Below are 21,426 nucleotides of genomic sequence, written 5' to 3' on the forward strand. Positions count from 1 at the left end.
GTAAAGACAGAGTTGTTCCACCTGGCCTTTGGCTTAGAATCAGTTTGATTCCCTCCACCTCTTTCTTTTTCCTTTCTCCTCCTGTGAAGAGGCTGATGTTTAAATGTTGTATTTTAACCTTGTTTTTTAAATTGTATTTTAATCAACTTGTTTTTATTATTGGTTGTTAGCCGCCCTGAGCCCGGTCTTGGCTGGGGAGGGTGGGGTATAAATAAAATTTATGATTATGATTATTTAGCCTCTAGGTGAAATTATGCAATGCTTTATACATTGGGCTGCTTTTGAAGACAATTTGGAAACCATAAGTAGGGCAGAATTTGGCAGCCAGATATATGCTTTGACCACTCAGGCCACCAATTCTGGCCTGAGTATAAAGTCAATTTGCTCCTAAGCCTAGTTGGAAGTGCTGGTTTTGACCCTATATGCCTCGGGACCACCATACTTCAAGGAACACTTTTCCCCAAAATTTTGAACTGGCAACTCAAGCCAACATTCTGACACACAGGGTCATCCTGGCTCTTGCACACTTAGGAATAATTCTGCATACCCATGAGGTCAGAAAATCCTCCAACTGGTAATCGGCATGTTCCAGTAACAAACTGTAGTAGTCTCATCCTCTTCTCATTATCTATGTCCTTCACAAACTGAAAAAGAACACATTTAAAATAGCTGTACAGATCCCATCCCTATTCTAGTCTTAAAAACAAATAAAATTTATATAATCCATTCTCATATCCTTGTGTTTTGGGGTTCTAATTTTTGGTAAAAGGGCAGTGGAAGGAACAAGGATAGAGGCGTAGGGAAAACAAAGACAGCTTCCATGGGGAATAGTAGTGGAAAAGCCTTTCGGGGAAGCTTATTTAACTAGAGTGCCTGGATAAGCTTCTGAAGTATTAGTGTGAGATATCACTGGTGTTAGCTGTATTCCACTGAAGATTTTGTATGGTTTAAAGACTGTAAAATGTCCTAAGAGGTAACTAAAAAAGAAAAGAAAAAAAAAGCCTTTCCTCCTCATCCATGATTTCTTTTTCCAAGCCTGGAGATGCCCACATTCTTCAGTGTTTGTTATCTCATTCCCAGGTAAAGAAAGGATTTGAAAAAAAGAAAGATTTTTGCACAGTTCTGAACATATAGATCCATAGAATAGTTTGTAAGCAACCACAAAGTAGCAGCCACATAAGATCACTTTAAAAAGACTGCCAAAGGACACTGTACCTTAGTGAGTTTTGTCAGCCATTATATACTATCATTTTTAACTTTGTCACCTAAGTCTGGCTTCACTATTGCCATATTTTTCATACATAGAACTTGTAGCATACGTGCAAAATGTTCCAGCTTCAATCCCTGGCATCTCCAGATAGGACTGGAAAAAGACTGCTGTCTAAAACCCTGAAAAGCCACTGCCCATCAATGTACTCTACAATTAAGGTAATACTGAGCAAGATGGACCCTGTTCTGACTAAGTGTAAGGCAACTTCCTATGCTTAAAGTATTTTTACTATCCCTCACATAATTCCAGTAGGAAAGCTGCTACTTTTCCCATTTTTAGATGAGCAAGAAAGGCTGAACAACTGTGACATGCACAGGGTCAAGCAGCAACTATAGCTGGGTATAAACCAGAAACAGTTTTAAGGTGCCACAAGCCTCCTGTTATTTATGCAGCAACAGTCTTAGCATGGCTCTCCCTCTGAAGTCTGTTGGCATCCTGTAATCTTAGGTTTATAGGGCTAATACTTAGGTAACTATTGGAACAAGAACAGATGAGATCCTAGATTCCCCGAAGTTCCATTAGTGGTACATTTGGCACAATTTTTGCTGCAATACAAACCTGCCAAAACCACATTATTTGCTTGCTTGTTCTGGTATAATGTCGGTAGATGGTATGCCTTTGCCAGTCAGTCAAGTCAATCTCTTGCATTCCACACAAAAGCACCTTTTTGAAGAGAAATAGTTGAACACCAGCTAGGTTAGTGAAACTCTGATGCCATGATACGTTGGTGTAAGAGATGATGGAAGAATCTCTTAGATACTCAAAGGGTCAATGAAGAGTTAATATCTTTCTAGACATGGTGCATTTAGGAATTCATTTTCTAGCTCAGCTGTCCAAGTATTTAAAACACAATTGCAGCATCCTTGTTTAGAAGAGTTTCTATGTACAGGACGATGTGCCTCTGTGTTAAAACATGTTAAAATATACTTTGCCGTGTTAAGGTGATTGTCTACCCTTGTATTTGGCTGTGTGATGCCCTCCAGGTGCTATGAAACTACCCTGACCAGAGTCAATGTTGGCTGGAGCCAATGAAGGTTGTAGTCCACAACATCTGGCTACTCCAAGTTAACTAAACTGCAACATCTTTATTATAACTCTGCTATGACTCATGTCATAAAAGTGCACCGCATTTATAAGCCCCTGCAAATATGCTAACCATTTCTCAACTAAGCCTTATGCCCAAAGGATTAGACATACCTCAAGCTCTTTTGCATCAAAGTACTGCAAGTACTGCTGTGGCAAGATCTCATTGAAACCTTCAAAGAAAGCTTGTGTCTGCTCTTCAACACCCCGGGAAAGTCTCCACTCTGCCACTAGCCTGGAGAATGAAAACACACAGTTACTCCAAACAGGCCCAACCAAGTCTGAAAATGTTGATTTTTGATGAGCAACAATATTAATTAAATTGTAGTAGGTATTATAGTAGACAGACATTGAATTTGCAATGGAAGGTCCACCTCCATGGCAGAATTACAACACTGTGCCGTGCGACACAGACAGAGATTACTGCATAAGACTATAGAACACCAGTCATGATAGTTTCCTATGCATGAATATGCTCACGCTGTATTTTGGGCAAGACTAGCTTTGATGTAGCATTTTGACTATTTTGCTGGTAAGCCCACATCTATTTTACATGTGGGCCTTCATGAAGAGGTTCAATAATATTCCAAAACATTAAAAAGGGAAAGTTTATAGAATTAAAAAACAAATGGTTAAAAGATAAAATAAACTTGCAAACCAACTTTGAACTTACTTAATGTATTCCTCTTTGTTTTCCTCAGTAACCAGGATGTTGCTGCCATTGGGTTTCAAATCATGGCTCTTTATTTCACCTAGAATTTCCTTATCAACTGAGAAATACATCTCTAGGCCACATTCCTCAATATTGTTTTCCCTACAAAACAAATACCATATATATTAACTACTATTTTCATGAAGTGCAATCAGCAGTATCATTAAACAAGTTGATGTCACAAGCCGAAAATTCCTTTTGTTCATCAACAAATGGAGAGGGAGGCATATTCTACAATGAGATTTTCAAAAATTTGTAAGGAGAAAAGGTTTTCTGAATTTTGATGTTGAATGTTCATATATATTTTCTGTATACCAAAAAGTTTGGTATCTATACTAGCTATCCAGTAATAATTTACAGTACCTCAGAATTGGCACGCAATAATATTTAACAGGTACATACTTTACATTTCATATCAAGTATTTTATAATTCCTACTTCCCATTTTTAAAAAAAACAAATGGTCAAAGCAGTTTCCAATCCAAACAAAATATTACAAAAAGATTTAACGCTTGGCAAAATAAGGAATGTCAATATTCACTTCAGTTCTGAGGCAAATGTTCTTATTTTTAAAAATCACACTTGAACAGTAAAACTGACTTTTAAAACAAATTGCAAATATGTTTTTTAACAGTAATCCATACATATAAAATCACAGCACTGATTTTCAAATGTGCATACACACACACACACACACAAAGTCACACATTTTAACATCTACAATATATCAAGAATTGAGAAGCTGACTTCAGAAACTCACTTTACCCAGATGAGTGAGTTGTAAAACTCAGGATCTACAGATTCTAAATCCTTTAGTCCTACTGGCTTGTTGAGGATACGTTTGTAGAATGGTAGAGAAAAACCCGTGTCTATAAATTTCACATGGAATAAAGCCTGCAAAAGATGGAAACTATTAATTATTTGTTTTATAGGAATCCTTGTCTAGTCAACCTCATAACCAGCAAACAGGTGCCTGCAGCCTAGATTTTGGAAGAAACAATGAATTAAAGGCCATCTTAAAGTCACTTGAAAACCAGTAACTATTTCCTTAAGTGGATGTGCTTTGTTGATGGTTACTGGTGACAAGAGAAAGGGAAAGCACAGAAAACACGTGAGGTATAATCCCTCCCTGTGTGAAATAGGCTATAATTCCCCGTGATACAGATTATGGGTGGGATTCACCTAATGAATCCCATCTGTGGAACCCTTGTGCAAGGATTTCCCCTTGCACAAGAGGGTTTTCCCCCCTCCACTCGGGCAGAATTTTCAGGTGGTGCTTTTACCTGAAAATTGGTATAAGATACTATACATTTTGGAGCTGTAGGTTAATATGGATGATATCCAGCAAAGCCACACTCAACAGTATAGCCATTGAACTCAATGGATTCAAGTCATTACCGTATTTTTCGCTCTATAAGATGCACTTTCCCCCTCCTAAAAAGTAAGGGGAAATGTGTGTGCGTCTTATGGAGCGAATGCAGGCTGCACAGCTTTCACTGAAGCCAGGAGAGCAAGAGGGATTCCTCTTGCTCTCCTGGCTTCAGGGATAGCTGGCCGAAGCCTCTGGAGCGCAGCGGAGTGCTCCTCCTGCCGCGCTCCGAAGGCTTCACGTTGCTTTTGGTGAAGCCAGGAGAGCAAGAGGGATCGATCCCTCTTGCTCTCCTGGCTTTGCTTCGCTGGAGAGCCATTGCGCAGCTTTCCCTCTCTGCGCAGTGCCCCTTCAGCGAAGTGGGAAGAGAAATGGAAGGGGCTCAGTTTTTCCTGCCGCTTCGCTGAAGGAGCGGTGCGCAGAGAGGAAGAGAACTTTTTTTCTTGTTCTCCCCCTCTAAAACTAGGTGCATCTTATGGTCGGGTGCGTCTTATAGAGCAAAAAATACGGTATTTATTATACTCAGGTGGCTTATAACCCGTATTTCATGAAAACCAGCCCTAGAGTAGGGTGCAACTTAAAAATACATAATTCATAATAAAACAATTTGAAAAAAAGCAAATCATAATAAACCAAATTTACAGCACAGCACAAGCATGACCAAGCATGTTTTAACTGTCACAAGCATTAAGGAAAAGAAACAGAATTAAGCACCTGGTATGTTTTCAAATATGGGACGCAGGTGGCGCTGTGGGTTAAAGCCTCAGCGCCTAGGACTTGCCGATCGAAAGGTCGGCGGTTCGAATCCCTGCGGCGGGGTGCGCTCCCGCTGCTCGGTCCCAGCGCCTGCCAACCTAGCAGTTCGAAAGCACCTCCAGGTGCAAGTAGATAAATAGGGACCGCTTACCAGCGGGAAGGTAAACGGCGTTTCCGTGTGCGGCTCTGGCTCGCCAGAGCAGCGATGTCACGCTGGCCACGTGACCCAGAAGTGTCTCCGGACAGCGCTGGCCCCTGGCCTCTTAAGTGAGATGGGCGCACAACCCCAGAGTCTGTCAAGACTGGCCCGTACGGGCAGGGGTACCTTTACCTTTACCTTATGTTTTCAAATACACCAGAGTGTAAGAGTGCAATGCACTGCACTGCAAACAACGTTGTAATCCCTCTTGTCAAGAGTGGGTTTTTTCATTCTAGGTTCTCCTGGCCCCACATGCGGACTTAAGAGTTTCTGCTACATATTATATTAAGATTTTTTTAAAAAAAATCCTCATTCTACCAGGAAACTTTCAGCTTGCCCTTACTATGTTCCCACAAACTCCCCTATTTATTGTTTTATGCTCTGAACTCACCATGGCAATAAATCTGCCAATAAAGTGGAAGTATTTCAGGTGGTCTGGATTGATGTAAGAAGCTGGATTTATCTGCAGGCAGTAGTTATCCTTTCCTGCATATTCAAACAGGCAATACATTGGGTTCAGCACTTCATGCGACAACAGAAAGAACCATTCCCTGAAACCACATAAAGAACTCACAGTCAACACCACAAGAACCAAGTATTAGGTTTAGACATTGTGTACAGATTCCATAGTGTTAATTTAAACTCCAAAGCTAACATTTAACTATTGGGGCAATGTTCAGCCTGCCCACAGCTAGTTGGAATGAGCATGTCAAGTGCTTGGATAGGACACCAAAAGTAGTTCTAAGTTATAAAAATTCAGGTGCTTCTTAAAAGACTAGGATTACTTAAGGTTCAGATGCAGATAATTAGCAATTTACTTATGCTGGGTTCAGCTCCTACATGCAGTACTTTTTGAGGCTTATCATTTTTCTTTTGCATATGGAAACTCGGGGTTCTCTTTATAAACAGGCCAACACTGTTCTTGCAATGCCCATGTATATCTCTTAAACAATGTCCTAATATTGAGTGACATTAATTATGCCCAAGATGCAGCCCTGTGGAATCAGATGTTCAGTTTATAATATACTGATGCTGACTTTACATTTTTTTAAGCTGAAGAGTGTATTGACTGATATGCTGGGCTGTTTGGCTTTAAAATAGACACTTGCAATCAGTATAGCCAGAGTAGATAAAATCATTTTAAAGCTAGTTATATGTATAATGAAGGACTGACCCAGCACTAAAGGCATGGTTATTTTGAGCGCTGCAAAAACACAAAACTAGGAATCAGTTTTAGTGGTTATCAAACTTGTTTTGCTACATCAGCTAAAGAATCAAGTATTGTGAGTCTAGCCCAACTCAGCTGATACAAATCTTACCAGGACACATGAAGATGTAAGTCAGGGGTAGGGAACTGGATTCATCCCAAAGGCCAGAACATGTCCTCCCCACAAAGGCTACTTTGACAGCTGGGTAGTGCCACCCACTTGTCAAAATCGGTGACAACTACAAAGGGGCCTACTGTTGGCAGTGACCAGCTAATTGGTGCCAACAGCAAACCCTGATTGGACTCAAACTGTGCCTGTAAAGAGTCAATTTCCCTCTGCGAAGCAGCAAAGTCTGCTGAAGGAAAATGCCCATTTGCAGGCATGTTTTGCCAAGGAACAATTGAGAGCACACTTCAAGCTCCTTATTGTTCCCTTGCAGCCATGTGATGTCATGCGTGGGGTGAATAGGAATGGTTTGCAGTCAAATTAGGAATGCTAATTAGGTCCACAGGCTGAAGCTTTCTCACCAATGATATTAATGTTATCCATGATACTAGAGCCCAAATTTGTTTACTGAAAAGTTGTGTATATAACACACACGCAAGCTTTAAATCTGCAAGTTTCCCTTTCCTGGATACTGACAAGTTAAACCCCAAATTAGATAGAACTTTCCAAAGAAAAGGGTCACGGTTTTTAAAAAATGTAAACCCCTCAGAGTTGTCTAAAAAGCTTTCCTACCAAACAATTTCAAGTGCCTATGGTTCAATTTGTTTTACATAGTAAGACATCCCTACCGTGCAACACCTCCATAATCTAATCCTTCTTCTCCAGGGAAAATGACCCACAAACGTCTTCGTAGGTCCGCAGGGCTGAGGCTCATTATCTTAGTGGAAGAAGTATTAGAAGATTAACATTCTAATAATTGTTCATACAGTCATGCACATTAAAATGGACACTGGTATATGGTGGTTTTGCTGTTTTACTCATTTATTCTGGATCAGCAGATCCCTGAAACATTTAATAGGCCATTTAGAGAGGAAGGTTGACATTGAACAGATTAGAGAGGGCTGAAACATAGTTCAGATCAAATACACATACTCCACACATTTTACAATGCTTTAAGTACTGAAACACAGCTCAATTACCTGCTGAAATGAATCTTCAAACAATGTTTTTCTGCTCACTGTGATTTTAATGTGCTGGGGCAGGGCCAATTGCTAAAATGTAAGAAACAGATTTGAAAGACAAGCCAACTACATAATAGGACAATAGATGATAAAGTATATGAAAATACTGAATTCAAGAAACCCTGGTTGCACATATGTGAACTGGTTTGCATGTACAGTATAGTCTTTACACATATGGAAGTGTTCCAGATGCAGCTGTGTATGGTTAAAAAAAAGAATCCTAAGATATCCCTTCCACATGTGCACGTCAGCTATGAATCTGAATGCAGGCAGATCTAACACACAGGGCAGATCTACCATGAATGAATGGAATAGAATGGTGTGCTTCCATCTGTGCCAGGTGTGGGGAATCTGTGGTCCTCTAAATGCTGCTTGACTACAATCCCCATCGTCCTTGACCATTGGCCATGCTGGCCGGGGCTGATGGGAGTGGTAGACCCACAATATCCAGAGGACCAAAGGTTCCCCTCCCCTGTTTTACAGAGATAGGTGCAACTGTGAATTATTTTCCCATGTGTGGTACTAGCTGCTTACAGTGTATTGTTGCATACACATATCCTTGAAAAGGGGCCATTGACACCATGGCTAGATATTGCCAGTAAAATAAAGTTGTTGTATGTGGGTATTCCCATTGATGTTTATGAATAATTCCAAATATACACAGTGAAAATAGAAGCTCTGTAAACTTTATTTTGTAAAACAACTCCAATTTGAACTTATGCTGAGAGAAGCTTACTCCTTTGTGCATTCATCTAGTTTACTAATGCTTTCACCTGACAAAGTTTGAATAAAGTTTTTACTTAAATAAAGTTTTTATTTAATGACTGCCCTGTGGCCAAAAACCTCCAAGGATGTTTTTGAGTTTGCATGTAAGACAAACTCTAAGATAATGCTTTTATCTGATGGCAAATTATCACAGTTATTCTCATTAATATTCATTTGTTAATGTAGAGGACAGTGCAGTGGAAGATTCTGAGTATCCTCTCCTTCAACTCTTCTTTGGGGTGTCCAAAAGAGTTACTGCCACCACAAATTCACCAAGCCTCATGAAATCCCACAGGGCATGGGGGTTTGTGGAACTGGCAGCTCTTTTAGAAACATACATACAGTACTATGTAGCATAGATTATGACAACGGACTCACTAGAAACTTGCAGTAAAACTCTTTCCCCAAAATAAAACATAACTTACCTGACACCAAAACCGGAAGTATTGGACCTTTGCTTTGAAATCACGAACATAGGCTATCTGGGGTCCATTATCTCTGGAAACAGAAGTAAAAAAATCACTTGAATACAGGTGTGCAATTGTCATCCATTTCAGTTCCTTGCCTAGTTAACTGATTCACAAAAGGAAGGTTCATTTTGTGGAAGCATATAGCTACAATATAGCTAGGTAAATTATTCCTTAGGAACAAAATCATTTCCCTTCTTCCCTTTACTTAGTGGCATGCTACTAGTACACCAAGGAGTTGTAATTTTCCATGGGCCTCTATAGGCTTTCCTCCTAGCATGGTAGCAGCCAATTAGGGAAGGATGCAAGAGATTGATCCTATTTCCCCCTCTTCTCTTACCTCAACCTGACTGCTACTGCCTCTCCTACTTTCACCATTCCATTAAGTAGGTGTGATTAAAAGGGAAGGGTGGAAGGGGATAGAGGGAGCTAGATGAGTGAAGAGTAAACTGGGAATTCTCTGATTTGAAATTTAATCTTTGGGGTTTTTGAAGCAAAACTGATAAAACGCTGAAGTGCAGGTTAAATAAGTACTAAAGGAAAAATTGATGTATATTATTTTATAAATAATGTAAGTATTTAACATTTAATAGCACATAAAAAAACCCTAAGGCGAGTTGTTGAAATACTCTGCTAGCATTTTAAGAACAGGATCATTTGAACAGGATCGTACGGCTATCCAGCAGTGCATATAACAGATGCCAATAGTAGAAAGGAAGGAAGTAGCAGTAATACAAAATTGTAGTAAGAAAGCTTACAGAGCCGATTTCCCAGTACGTGGATCGATATAGGTAGTTGTTCTTCTATTGTGATCCACAAAATATGGAATTCCATCTACAGTGAATCTCATCTCCCAGCCCTCTGGCAAAGGTTTCTCATTTAATTGACTGCAGAAACAGATACACACAACACATAAATCTCATTATACATATTTTTCACACATAGTAAAAGGTACTGTTCCATTTTTATTCCAGGTATTTCATTTAGCTTTATTAGACCCAATATAGTAAATTGAACTCTTAGTTATACTGAGCTCTAAGGAATGAACAGCTAACACCACAAATCCAAAATGGAAAACAGTTTGTCAAGAAGTTAAATGCCTACCCCAATCTCAAAAGGGAGCATGTGTTATTACAATTAATCACATGGAATCAGAATAAGGAAGAAAAATAAACATTACACCAGACAGCCTAGTAAGAGAAGACTCAGAAATACTTTATACCCTGCTCACAGAATGTAGGTTGATGTGTGGGTTACACCCTGTTTGTTTGTTACCTAGGACTCAGCTATACTCGTCAATTATATAGTTATAACCGCTTTATAAACACCAGATGGCGAAATAGAGTTTGATCTTTCACCATGTGATTTTCTATTATGAGCTTTATAACACGTTTTCTTGTAACTTTTTTTTATGTGTCTAGCTCCTGCCTTAGTTATCTGTTGGTCACAAAAGAACTCAGGGAGCTTTATGGGAGTGTATCCATTCCCCCTCTCTGCTAATGTTATCTAAATGTCGTCTTCTTCTTTGGCAATCACTCATAGCCGAGTAAGATTGTCTTCCATAAACACAGTTTTAACAATGAGTCCGTAAGTGACTGTGGAAGCCAATTCTGGATCCACATGTCCTTTCACAGTGGGGACATTGGTTTCTGGGCAGGAGTTGATCATGGTGTGGATTTGCCAAGCGTGCCTTTCTCTTAGCATGTTTCTCCCTTGCGTCCTGAGTTCGAGTGTCTTCAAAGCCCCTGACACCTTTGGTAAAGGCTGTTCTCCAACTGGAGCGTACTTTTTTTTTAGATTTGCCTTGAGACAGTCTTTAAACCTCTTTGGTTGACCACCAGCATTACGCTTTACATTTTTGAGTTCGGAATAGAGTAGTTGCTTTGGAAGACGATCATCAGGCATCCACACAACATGACCAGTCCAACGAAGTTGATGTTGACATTACATGTAAGAGGTGTATAAACAGGTCATTTTCCAGTGTATTCAGAGTGTTTAAGTGTTTGGGGAGAAATCCTCACAGGATTACAGAAGTGCAGGGCTGGGATACACCTGAAGATTATTTAGCAGAATGCCTGTTTTTAAGGCCTCAAATATGTATTACTTTCTAATCCTTCTCGGAGATATTCTAGAGGGTATCTACTATGCCTTTAAAATATTAAGCTATTTTTCCATTCCTCCTTTTTTGAAGAATTCTAGCAAGATATGAAATAAGGAACAAGAGTAGAATGCTTATTGAAAACAAGTCTCTGCAAGACTCTGGCTGAGATCCAAGGAGGCAAAGTTCTTCCATGTGTGCAAGGCAGATTTCTGACTTTCTATTGCAGCAATGAGCACCTGTGCCTTTGGGAATGGAGCTTCAGAGGGTTCTTTGTGCAGCAGAAAGGGGGTGCTAAGAACACCTGCATCCAGGCAGATGACGACACATGACCTTTGAGATCTCCGCCTTTGATCATGTTATTAGGTTAGCCAATAAAAGAATGGCAAAATGCGTCAAAAGTTGTATAATATGCTGAGTCGCCAGCATGTAATTTGTAACACTGCACTAGATGCAATACGTTCTTTTTCCCACCAACTCACTAAGACTGGATATGAAATAAACAACAGAATATGATATGAAAGAAAATAAATAATATTGAGTACAAGAAATGTTTTTATTGTGTGTTGGATGCAAATATGAGGATTTCCTTTTTGGTTCTTCTTGTAATAATTTTCTTATGTTTTGTTTCAACAAGAAATATTCCTCTTGAGAAACCACTTCCTCATATTTGCTACTTTATGTTCTCAATACACATTAAAAAAAAACCAATCTCCTTTATTGGCATAGAAAAAGTGCAGCGTATACATGGATCAGAACACGACACAGTTAATGGAGCATAGTAGGAAATACTTTAGGATAAAACTGTCCAAACATTGTGAGTTATGAAATTGGCTTCTAGGACCTAAAACGTAAACGGACCCCTGACCATTAGGTCCAGTCGTGACCGACTCTGGGATTGCGGCCTACTGTGACATAATTTCATGGAATATACTTTTGATAAGCAACATGCTTTAGTAGTCTAAAATCTAGCCTTATTTCAGTTCAGATCCATTTCAACCTAGCTTCGAGACTGGTTTGGGCACTGAAACAGCCCCGGCAGCTCTGGCTGATAACCTGTATGGAGAAAGAAACATGGGGAATGCATAGTTCTCCTGGAGTGGTTCTGTGAGTTGGAGGCACTGCTCCTATCTGCGGGACCACCACCAGAGTAGGAGCAAGGGCAGACTGCTGCTTTTGGCATTTGTGCTGTGGGGTCCTATGGGGTTCCATTCTGTACCCCACACTTTTTAACATCTATGTAAAGCTGCTAGGAAGTGTCATCTGGAGATTTGGAGAACAGCATACCTAATATGCAGATAATATCCAGCTCTTGCTCTCTCCATACCACTTTACTAGTGTCTGGAGGTGATAATGGGCTGATTCAATCCCAACTTAGATTGAATCTGGACATGATGCAGGTGCTGATAGTTCTTATATTTAGGAATTGAGGCAACCTGTGTTAGTTGGCACCACACTCCTCCTGAATGACAAGGTGTGTAGCCTGGGGGTGCTCTGGGAACCAGCACTTTCAACTGCAAGCTCAGGTGGCTCCAGGGGAAAGAAGTGCCTATTTCCAGCTAGGGCTGGTTCACCAACTATAGTCCTTCCTGAACCAAGATACCACAGCATGGACCACTATGGCTAGGTTAACCTCCCATTTAGCACTACTGCAATGAGTTCTAAATGAGGCTGTCCTTGAAGATGGTCTAGAAGCTGGAGCTACTGACAACGCATCCATCAGCTGAGTGGCACTGCAAAGTGGGACCATATCTCAACAAATCTTAAGAACTGCACTGGCTGCCTGTTCGTTGATGGGCCCAACTTAAGGTTTTGATTCTGGTATATCAAACCCTATATAGCCTGGGCCCCAAGTACTTGATGAAGAACTTCTGCCAATATATCTCACTCTTAGACTTAAAATCTGCAGAGCAGGTCCTATTCATGATCCCACCTATGCCTGTGGTACATTATGCAGGGACCTGGGATATGGCCTTCTCTGCTATGGCACCTTCATTTTCGAACACCCTCCCATTAGTAATACAGTTGTCCCCCTCAAAAACAGCTTGTTGTAGTCAGGTAAAAACAGTTTTGGCTTTAATACATCTTGAGCTATGTATTTATTATTTGCTGTGGAATCTCTCTGGGATGAAGGAAATTTTAGAGCTGAAGACTATTAAGAGAAGAGAAAAATCTTACCCTTGGCTTCTGGGGTCTTCCCACTGTGTGATGCGTGTATTGTGATTGACAAAATATACTCTGCCATTGGCGTCTGTTCTCTTTTCTGAGGGAATATAAATTAGGACCGTTTTAGTTATCGTGGACATATAGTTTTAATGTTAAGATAATGGCAGTGAGTTATATATGCCAGGACCTATGGGGAGTATCTCACTTCTTTCTCCCCTCTGCAGAATTCTCTGCCAACAAAAAACTTCTTAAGGGTTGGGGGCCCTCATGAAAGACTTGGGATGTAGAACAGTGGGAACAGGAAATTTGGCAGAGGCAGCTTGCCTAAGCGTGATCTTTTCTGTAGGGACACAAGGGGAAGCAGAGGGCAGGAGGAAAAGGAAGTTCACCTTGTGCAAGCACTTCTTTACATAGAACCCCATGTGTTTGGCAGTTCTGCTCCCCCCTTTGACTTGAACTGTGCCCAAATGCCCAATCTGGAAACTTAGCATTCCATACCAGCTGTTTGAACATATCACCCAACTAATGAATACATTGTGTTCCATCATCTTAACTTCCTAGTTCATGAAACCTCAGTGGAACAGCACTTTATATCCAAGTCAAGGACATCTCCTTCAGGGAGAACCTTGCACAGGTCAATAGTATAGATAGCAGTACAGATGATTGGGTGTGAGAGTAGGGCTCAGATTCCTCTCCTAGATGAAACACCGTTACTTATGATTCTGCTACTAAACTAATAGAGGTCCCTAGAATTGCATACCAACTCAATGACAAGAGACTATAATATGTATGAAATATAGGTCTTCACTCCTGAAGGTACACTCTTCCACTGCCTCCTGAAACAGATGGACGCCAACCAATGGGTCTTTATGCTTCTCAAATGAGCTGTGCTACATATTACACTATTCCTCTCGGGATATGAACACAATTTATCTACAAAGACTGCCCAGCACCTACTGAGATTTGCAGTCTGGCTAGCCGGAGAGCTCTGAATTTGAAGCGACATTCTTGTGATCCCCAAGTAAACTCTACTACTTTTATCAGGTTTCTGGAGTCATCAGAGTGCAATAAAAATTAAAAAAACACCTCATGATGGCAGAGTAATAGCTAGACTCAGTGTTGGCTTGGACCACTATATAAGTGATGTTGAGAACCAGAACTTTTAGAGACCTTACCCCATCCATGTGGCAGGGGACCAAGAGGATCAAATTCTTTGTTCTGTGTGAAGTCTTGATTCTGCAATCACAAGAAAGCATACTGTAAACTACTGACTGAAAAATCTAAGCTTGGATAAATCATATACAACTTGTTATTTTTAAAAGACCTTTCTACCTTTTTGTAATGAAGGTAAAATCACCTAACAAGATAGTCTCTGGACCTATTTGTTTTAACTTTGGCAAGTTTCTTAGCCATCGGCACATCTCTCACTTTTCCAAACCAATGCCCACAAAAACTAGGAAAGGAATAGGATTTTACCATCCCAAAATGGTAATATTTCTGTCCTTGTGGGACAACCACTGCATCCACCTTTCTGGAATCTGACAGACTTCCACTCCACAGTAGAAGCAACCTACTTTCATCCAGTTCTGCAGAAAATAAAAATACCAAGCCAGAGACCTGATAATATGGTTTCCAAGGATGGCATCCTATGAAGTTCAATCAAAATATGCTCTCACTATGCCTTCAACAACACTTGCCAGTAACTCTGCGCTTGCCTACAGCTGCTTGAATTAACATAACAATGTTTGCTGGCAAATGGCAAAGTAAGAAGCCATAGACAAAATATATTTGATTTGTAACCCTCTGGGATCAATTTTGACTACAACTATATCTGACAAACAGGTTATACTTTGTATACTAAAGAAATTTCCATTGAAATGTTTGGAGGGAAATGAGTAACTTCCATGTGTAGCAATCAATCACCCTGTTTTATTTAGATTCTACTCTATTTTTTGCTGTTTCTGAAGTATTAGTGATTAGTTATTAGGAATTTTAGGCTGAGGATAGAGCAAGTGCTGTTGAGTTAATCTGCATTAGCAGATGTTATGCCAATATGAATTCCAGCCCAATCCTCAGTGTTCTCACCCCATATATAAACCTCTGGTTAAATTGTTGCATAGCTCCTTGAAGCTGGCTGCGCTGAAGTTGCCACTGTTCATAATTCCGGACAGATTCCAAAGTTGGCCGTTGCCAAGTTGTTGTTCTGGTGAAATGGTCAACATAGTAAATCCGCCCCATGTTGTCAACTCGACGCTCCCAGCTAAAGAACACAGATGATATAATCAAATAAATGCACTGACTTCACAGTAGGCTACAGCCTGAGAGAATGGAATACAGGAGCACTTGTTCAACATAATAGGACAAAGCGGGTCAGCACAATAATTCCTCAGTTTTGCTTTATGTCACCTTATTACTCAATTCCAAGGGGTTTATCATTTGATTAAAGGTTCTGCACTTTTCTCTGAACTTCCTAATTCGAGGTAGCAATATCTATTTATCGGTCCGCCATTTTTTTTGAAACCTCTAGAAGTGTGCTACAAGTCCAAAGGATGAGAAAATACCACTTTCATATGCAACAACGTTATGATGCAGACCTCAAACACATCCAGTTTCTTTGGCTGGTTTTGATTCTCCTCTACTGAAACAGTAAGCAGCATAGCAGGTTTAAATATACCATATCCATGCCTAGAGGCACTTCAGTTCCTGCCAAGGAATGCCACAGATTTTAGCGGTTTGTGCCACCATTGGCCTCCCATGGCCTAATATAACTGACATTTCTACAGCCAGTCTTAAGATTCAACATACACAGAATAAAGTTCAAATTAGACCAATTTTCTTTTCACAGAACCTTGATTTAGCTATCCGGCAGTGCAATATTTTAACTGGACCTATGCTGGACATGAAGATGGCAAGCTTGGAATGACATCTTCAAGCATGTTATCAAGTACAGTTTGACAGATCACCAAATGACTCACCCTGGGGGAAGAGGTTCTGGCCTATCCCATGTAGTTCTTTTTTCAACATGATCTACATAATATACTCGGCCATGTTGATCCACTCGTTGTTCCCAGCTGGAAACACAAAAAATAATTCATATGTACTATTGTGCCAACCTATTCACCTTGTTGCTTTCTCATAGTTCTTATTTCCAAATGGTCCCCTGATCTGTTTTGCATACAGTAAGCCTGCCACTTATGCGGGGGTTACGTTCCAGAGACTGCGTCTAAAATCACATATAGTCAAAATGCCAAAGTCATTTTTCCTTGAACCCCACCCCCTTCCCATTCCTTTTAATTTTTATTTTGCCATGCATGTAAGTTGTGGGCTTACTGTATAGGACTAAATCTTCATTGTGACAATTAATAAAATAACATTTTCAAACACATTTGTTTCTATACAAGACCAAGACCCAGGTTTAATTTTACATTTGTATTTATGACACTAGTACCATATAACTCTCGAGGGACATTCTGTGATTCCTTCCCTTGGACACATTTTATAGGAATAGGATTTATTGGTCATCTTTATAGTGTTCCCCTCCTTTCTCAAAGTTGCAGAGAGTAGCATACATGGGAATTATCTGTTGTGATCTTATATGAATCTTGTAAACTATGTTAGGCTGACAGAAGTCTGCTCCAAAGTCAACAAGTTAGGATCTGAACCCCCATCCCTGTGGTTGAGGTCTGACAATTCCCATCTCATAAGGTATGGATGAAGGGTAGGCCACAATCCACCAGTGGATCAGTAGTTCTTTTCTTAGTGCCTGTTTACTTACAGACTTCCTATGGATATTTAGCTAGCCATTGTGGAAGAAAGCACACTGAACTAAATGAATCTTGACCTAATCCAGAAAGGCAAAACTTCTATTTTTCAGGAAGAGTGCATACTTTTAAACTGCTATGGCATGACTAACATTATTGGAGATGTTGAATATGTACTCTTGCTTTAGAAATTTAGTGAACCACAGAGCTTCTTTAAAACATACTCCACGAAAACATATTCAGCTCCACCCTGTACCATATCACACTGACTTAAGATCAAAAATTTCAGGACATTTAGATTCCAAACCCACTAAGCAACAGCAGCCACATTGGCCCACTGTGGCTACATGCTACCACATATATTGCACACATAGAATTGTACTCACTATACATATTCAAACTGCAGCCATTCAACTGTATTTATAAACATACTGGCTTTCTTGTATCTTCCAACTATGGAAGTTTTGAAATTCTGATCATCGTATTTGGGCACATGCAATAGTTTTTTAAGTGTTTTGCAGAGAATGGACATGGTGGAAAAAAAGGCTTCTAAAACTTATTATTGGGGTGCGTCATTTCTCAGATCTTATGGAATTACGTGCTCATGCCAGATTACCTTTTACCACTGCATTGTGGGGTAGTCCACCACAATATAAACAAATGTATCTTTTTCCATAAGCTAAGTGCTAAACAGTAGTTCTTAGATAGGGAGACAGACAAAAGGATTTTATGCTCTAATATTCATTTTTGCCTTTGCTCACTTCTTCAAGCAACAAAACTTGCTGAGAAGACTGAAAAGTATGATCATTATCTTTGATACTTGCCTTTCTCAGATCATATTACTGCTCTAGATAAAGTCTGTTGATTGTCTCTCTGTATTAGCTTGGATTTCAAGAACTGTGAAGAGTTCTACTTGCAGGAATAGGGCTTCCCTGCCTCTTCCTTCCTGAAAAGATATTCCTGGTGGTCTGCAGACTCTACAGAATGCAAAGGTGTATGGCACAAGGAACTGCAGTGAGTGAATTCATGAAAATTAGAACAAAACGTTCCACTCATTGTGCTGTTTCTCATCTCTGTGATTTCTCTCAGCTCAGTTAATTCATGCTATCTTTCACTTTAATATTCAGCTGACCTCTCAGCTTTAAATAATTAAAAACTCACATCTTGTCTCAAGCGTTTCCATGTTGGTGTTCTATTTTTTCTAATTATTACATAGGTTTTACTTTAACTCTTTTGTGGCTTTTTTTTTTTGTTCCACCCTGCAAATGCAATGTACTGTATAAAGCACAGTATATTTTGGTGCTTTTAGAAATCAAATGGATGAGACGGAGGAAACTTGTATCTTGCAGGAAATTTTGTGTTAGAGACGTGTGTATATCATAAAACCTAAGAGCATCAAACTCTTACCCAGGTGGAAGAGGACCTTGACTAACTGTGTGATGTGGCTGTGAAGCTGGAGTTACTGGCTGAACTTGTCTGGATATTGGTGGTGTGGCCAAAGCAGCTGCTGCAGGAGCACCCGTTCCTGCTGTTGCTCCCTCTGAGTTTTGTTCCGATGCTGAACTTGTAGTTGGCACCAATCCTGCACTAGCCCCTTCTGATTCTGTGGAGGAAGTACCATTGACACATGCTGCAAAGAACACAGACAAGAAAAAGACAAATATTTATGTTTATTTTAATTCCAGTATTGTATATTTATTTATACTCCACCTGTCCCCCTGAAATAGACTCAAGACAGCAGTACAGCAAAGCAAGAACAGATAAGCCCTCAAGTAACTACTTGGTACACGGCAGTTATTAAGTTCCCAGACTTCTAAGTAAAAGTAGCCAATGGCAGAAACCCTTTCAAAAACATTTCCACAAACCTATCAGAACTCAATTTAACCATTAATGGAAAAGCCTTCTTGAATTTTAGTTTGGCTCATTGTTCAATTTCATTTACAGGAAGTATGTACTCTGATTAAGAGAACACTATGAAAGAGATTCTTTTTGAAGCAGTTGCCTCTTTCTCTTGACCACAGAAAGCCTGAAGTCCTTGAAAAGAAAATTCCAGGCTGCAACTTCAGTAGGCGTCACATAAAGCTACTTCAGTATTTTGTATGAAGAAAACTTCCATAATTTAACTATGGGACAATGTGTGTTCTCAGAATTACCATATGATGCACTTCTGAGCTGAATAGCTTTTCCTTTCAGCAGTTTAAGAATGCTTTGCTGAAGGTCAGACAGAAATATATCTGGCTTCACAAATGCTAAAGCATGCTTATTATGAATTAAGCCACAATTTTTTGGAGGGGGGATGCATGTGGCATTATCTTTTATTATATTACACACAGCTTTAATATACTAGCACAGAGGGCAGAATACACTGAACAAACTTAATTCAAACAAACACTGAATTCAAGAGCTTTTAAAGTGATACTTTTCTCTTGCAGACATACCAGGTGGAGCAGATGGTCTACGTGGAGTAGGTGGAGGTGGCCGAGATGGTCTAGGCGGTCTAGCTGGCTTACAACCTCCATTTGCAATTAATGGAGAATCATTGCCATTAGATGCTCTGCTGTCACTAGACCCGGGAGACTCACAGCTTTCAGGACCATTTGTATTGTTCCTTTATGAGAAAGCACAATACAAATTATCATGGAGACATGGAGATCTCACTGAATGTTAAAACAATTTTGAAAAAGAAGTTTCCTAATTGAAGTTTTGTCACAATTCATATGAACAAAATAGAACCCTGTTCTTATAAAAGCCTTCGCTCCTGGAGCTGGCCGGGCTGGGGGCGGGGGAAGCCCGAGCTTCCCCTGACCCCAACCCCCAGAACAGGTCCGGAAGCGGGGGCGAAGTTGCATGCAACTTCGCCTTTGCTCCCGGAGCTTGCTGCTATCCGCAAGCCTTCTGAGCCCGGCGGGAACTCCCGCTGTGCTCCGAAGGCTTGCGGATAGCTGCCTGAAGCCTGGAGAGCGAGAGGGGTCAGTGCGCACCGACCCCTCTCGCTCTCCAGGCTTCAGCGAAAGCCTACATTCGCTCCATAGGACGCACACACATTTTCCCTTCATTTTTGGAGGGGGAAAAGTGCGTCCTATAGGGTGAAAAATATGGTATATTTCAAAAGGTACTAATAAACAATATTTCAAGTGGAATATATTCAGAATTCATCTTGCTGCTTCATGCTTTGAGGGAATTTTAAAACTGTCAACTCAGATATTATAGAATCTTTTGTTACTTGCAGTTTACAAGAACTAAAAACTTTATACCACAAACAATGTGCTTTTCAGGATGGAATAAAGGAACTGAAAGGATAAGACACAGAGGTATTTATCCTATTGCATACAATTAAGTTGGACTAAACGTGTGTGTCTGGCTGCTAACCAGAAGGGTGGTAGTTCGAGCTGCTAACCAGAAGGGTGGTAGTTCGAGCCCACCCAGGGTTGGCAGCTGTGGGAAGGATTCCTGCATTGCAGGCCTCACCATCTGACCACAATAGGGTCAGTATGTTGGGTAAGAGAGCTCCTTCTCCCTTGGAGAAGACATGAAAAGCTCTGAAGACCCTGTGAAGACCTTGCCTGCCCCCAGAAGGGGAAGTCATCCCAAACAAGAATGTCATCCATCCCATCTCAAAAATATGTGTGCACCAACTCTTTTGCCTGAGTAAATGATTATTTATTAGTGAAGAACTGGACAAAAACAGGATTTTGCTTTCATTTTCTTTCTTCTTTTTTGAAATGTATGTCTATTATAACCAAGATTTTTACAAGCTAGACACTCTTTACAATTACAGTGGTACCTTGATTCAGGTAGGCAGCCGTGTTGGTCTGACGCAGTCGAAATAAATAAATAAATTGTCCAGTAGCACCTTAGAGACCAACTATGTTCTGGGTGTAAACTTTCATGTGCATACACACAGTATCTGAAGAAGTGTGCGTGCACACAAGAACTTATACCCAGAACATACTTAGCTGGTCTCTAAGGTGCTACTGGACAATTTTTTTATTTAGTGGTACCTTGGCTAACGAACTTAATCCATTCCGAAAGTCTGTTCTTAAACCAAAGCGTTCTTAAACCAAGGCGTGCTTTCCCATGGCAGCAGGGGACTCAATTTATAAATGGAACACACTCAACAGGAAGCGGAACATGTTCTGCTTCCAAGGCAAAGTTCACAAACCAAAACACCTACTTACGGGTTTGCAGCATTCTTAATCCAAGTTGTTCATAAACTAAGCTGTTCTTAAACTAAGGTACCACAGTACTAAAACTACTAAGGACGCTTGTATCCCCATGACCACTTCCAGCCAGTTTCCAATACTCTGAAATATCTACAAAACTGCTAAATCTCAGCACTTTAAACATCACAACTATCAGCATTCCACAACTCCACTGCAGATGTGG

General features: G+C 40.2%; 1 protein-coding gene across 3 annotated transcripts in view; it reads right to left on the bottom strand.

Annotated features, from left to right (window-relative positions):
- The window catches only part of ITCH (itchy E3 ubiquitin protein ligase), a 54,200-nt gene that overhangs the window by 5,029 nt on the left and 27,745 nt on the right, over positions 1-21,426 (bottom strand). For all 3 annotated transcript variants that reach the window (XM_079979108.1, XM_079979110.1, XM_079979109.1), the window contains 16 exons: positions 19,479-19,648; positions 18,448-18,670; positions 16,255-16,350; positions 15,365-15,539; positions 14,455-14,515; positions 13,292-13,376; positions 9,774-9,902; positions 8,974-9,046; positions 7,742-7,813; positions 7,391-7,479; positions 5,780-5,939; positions 3,825-3,958; positions 3,027-3,167; positions 2,468-2,588; positions 1,829-1,933; positions 548-644 (listed from right to left, as the gene is read on the bottom strand). In XM_079979108.1, the coding sequence (XP_079835234.1) occupies positions 548-644; positions 1,829-1,933; positions 2,468-2,588; positions 3,027-3,167; positions 3,825-3,958; positions 5,780-5,939; positions 7,391-7,479; positions 7,742-7,813; positions 8,974-9,046; positions 9,774-9,902; positions 13,292-13,376; positions 14,455-14,515; positions 15,365-15,539; positions 16,255-16,350; positions 18,448-18,670; positions 19,479-19,648 (1,931 nt within the window). The remainder of the gene's footprint in view (positions 1-547; positions 645-1,828; positions 1,934-2,467; positions 2,589-3,026; positions 3,168-3,824; positions 3,959-5,779; positions 5,940-7,390; positions 7,480-7,741; positions 7,814-8,973; positions 9,047-9,773; positions 9,903-13,291; positions 13,377-14,454; positions 14,516-15,364; positions 15,540-16,254; positions 16,351-18,447; positions 18,671-19,478; positions 19,649-21,426) is intronic.

This window comes from Podarcis cretensis (assembly GCF_951804945.1).
Source record: "Podarcis cretensis genome assembly, chromosome: 6".
NCBI lineage: Eukaryota > Metazoa > Chordata > Lepidosauria > Squamata > Lacertidae > Podarcis > Podarcis cretensis.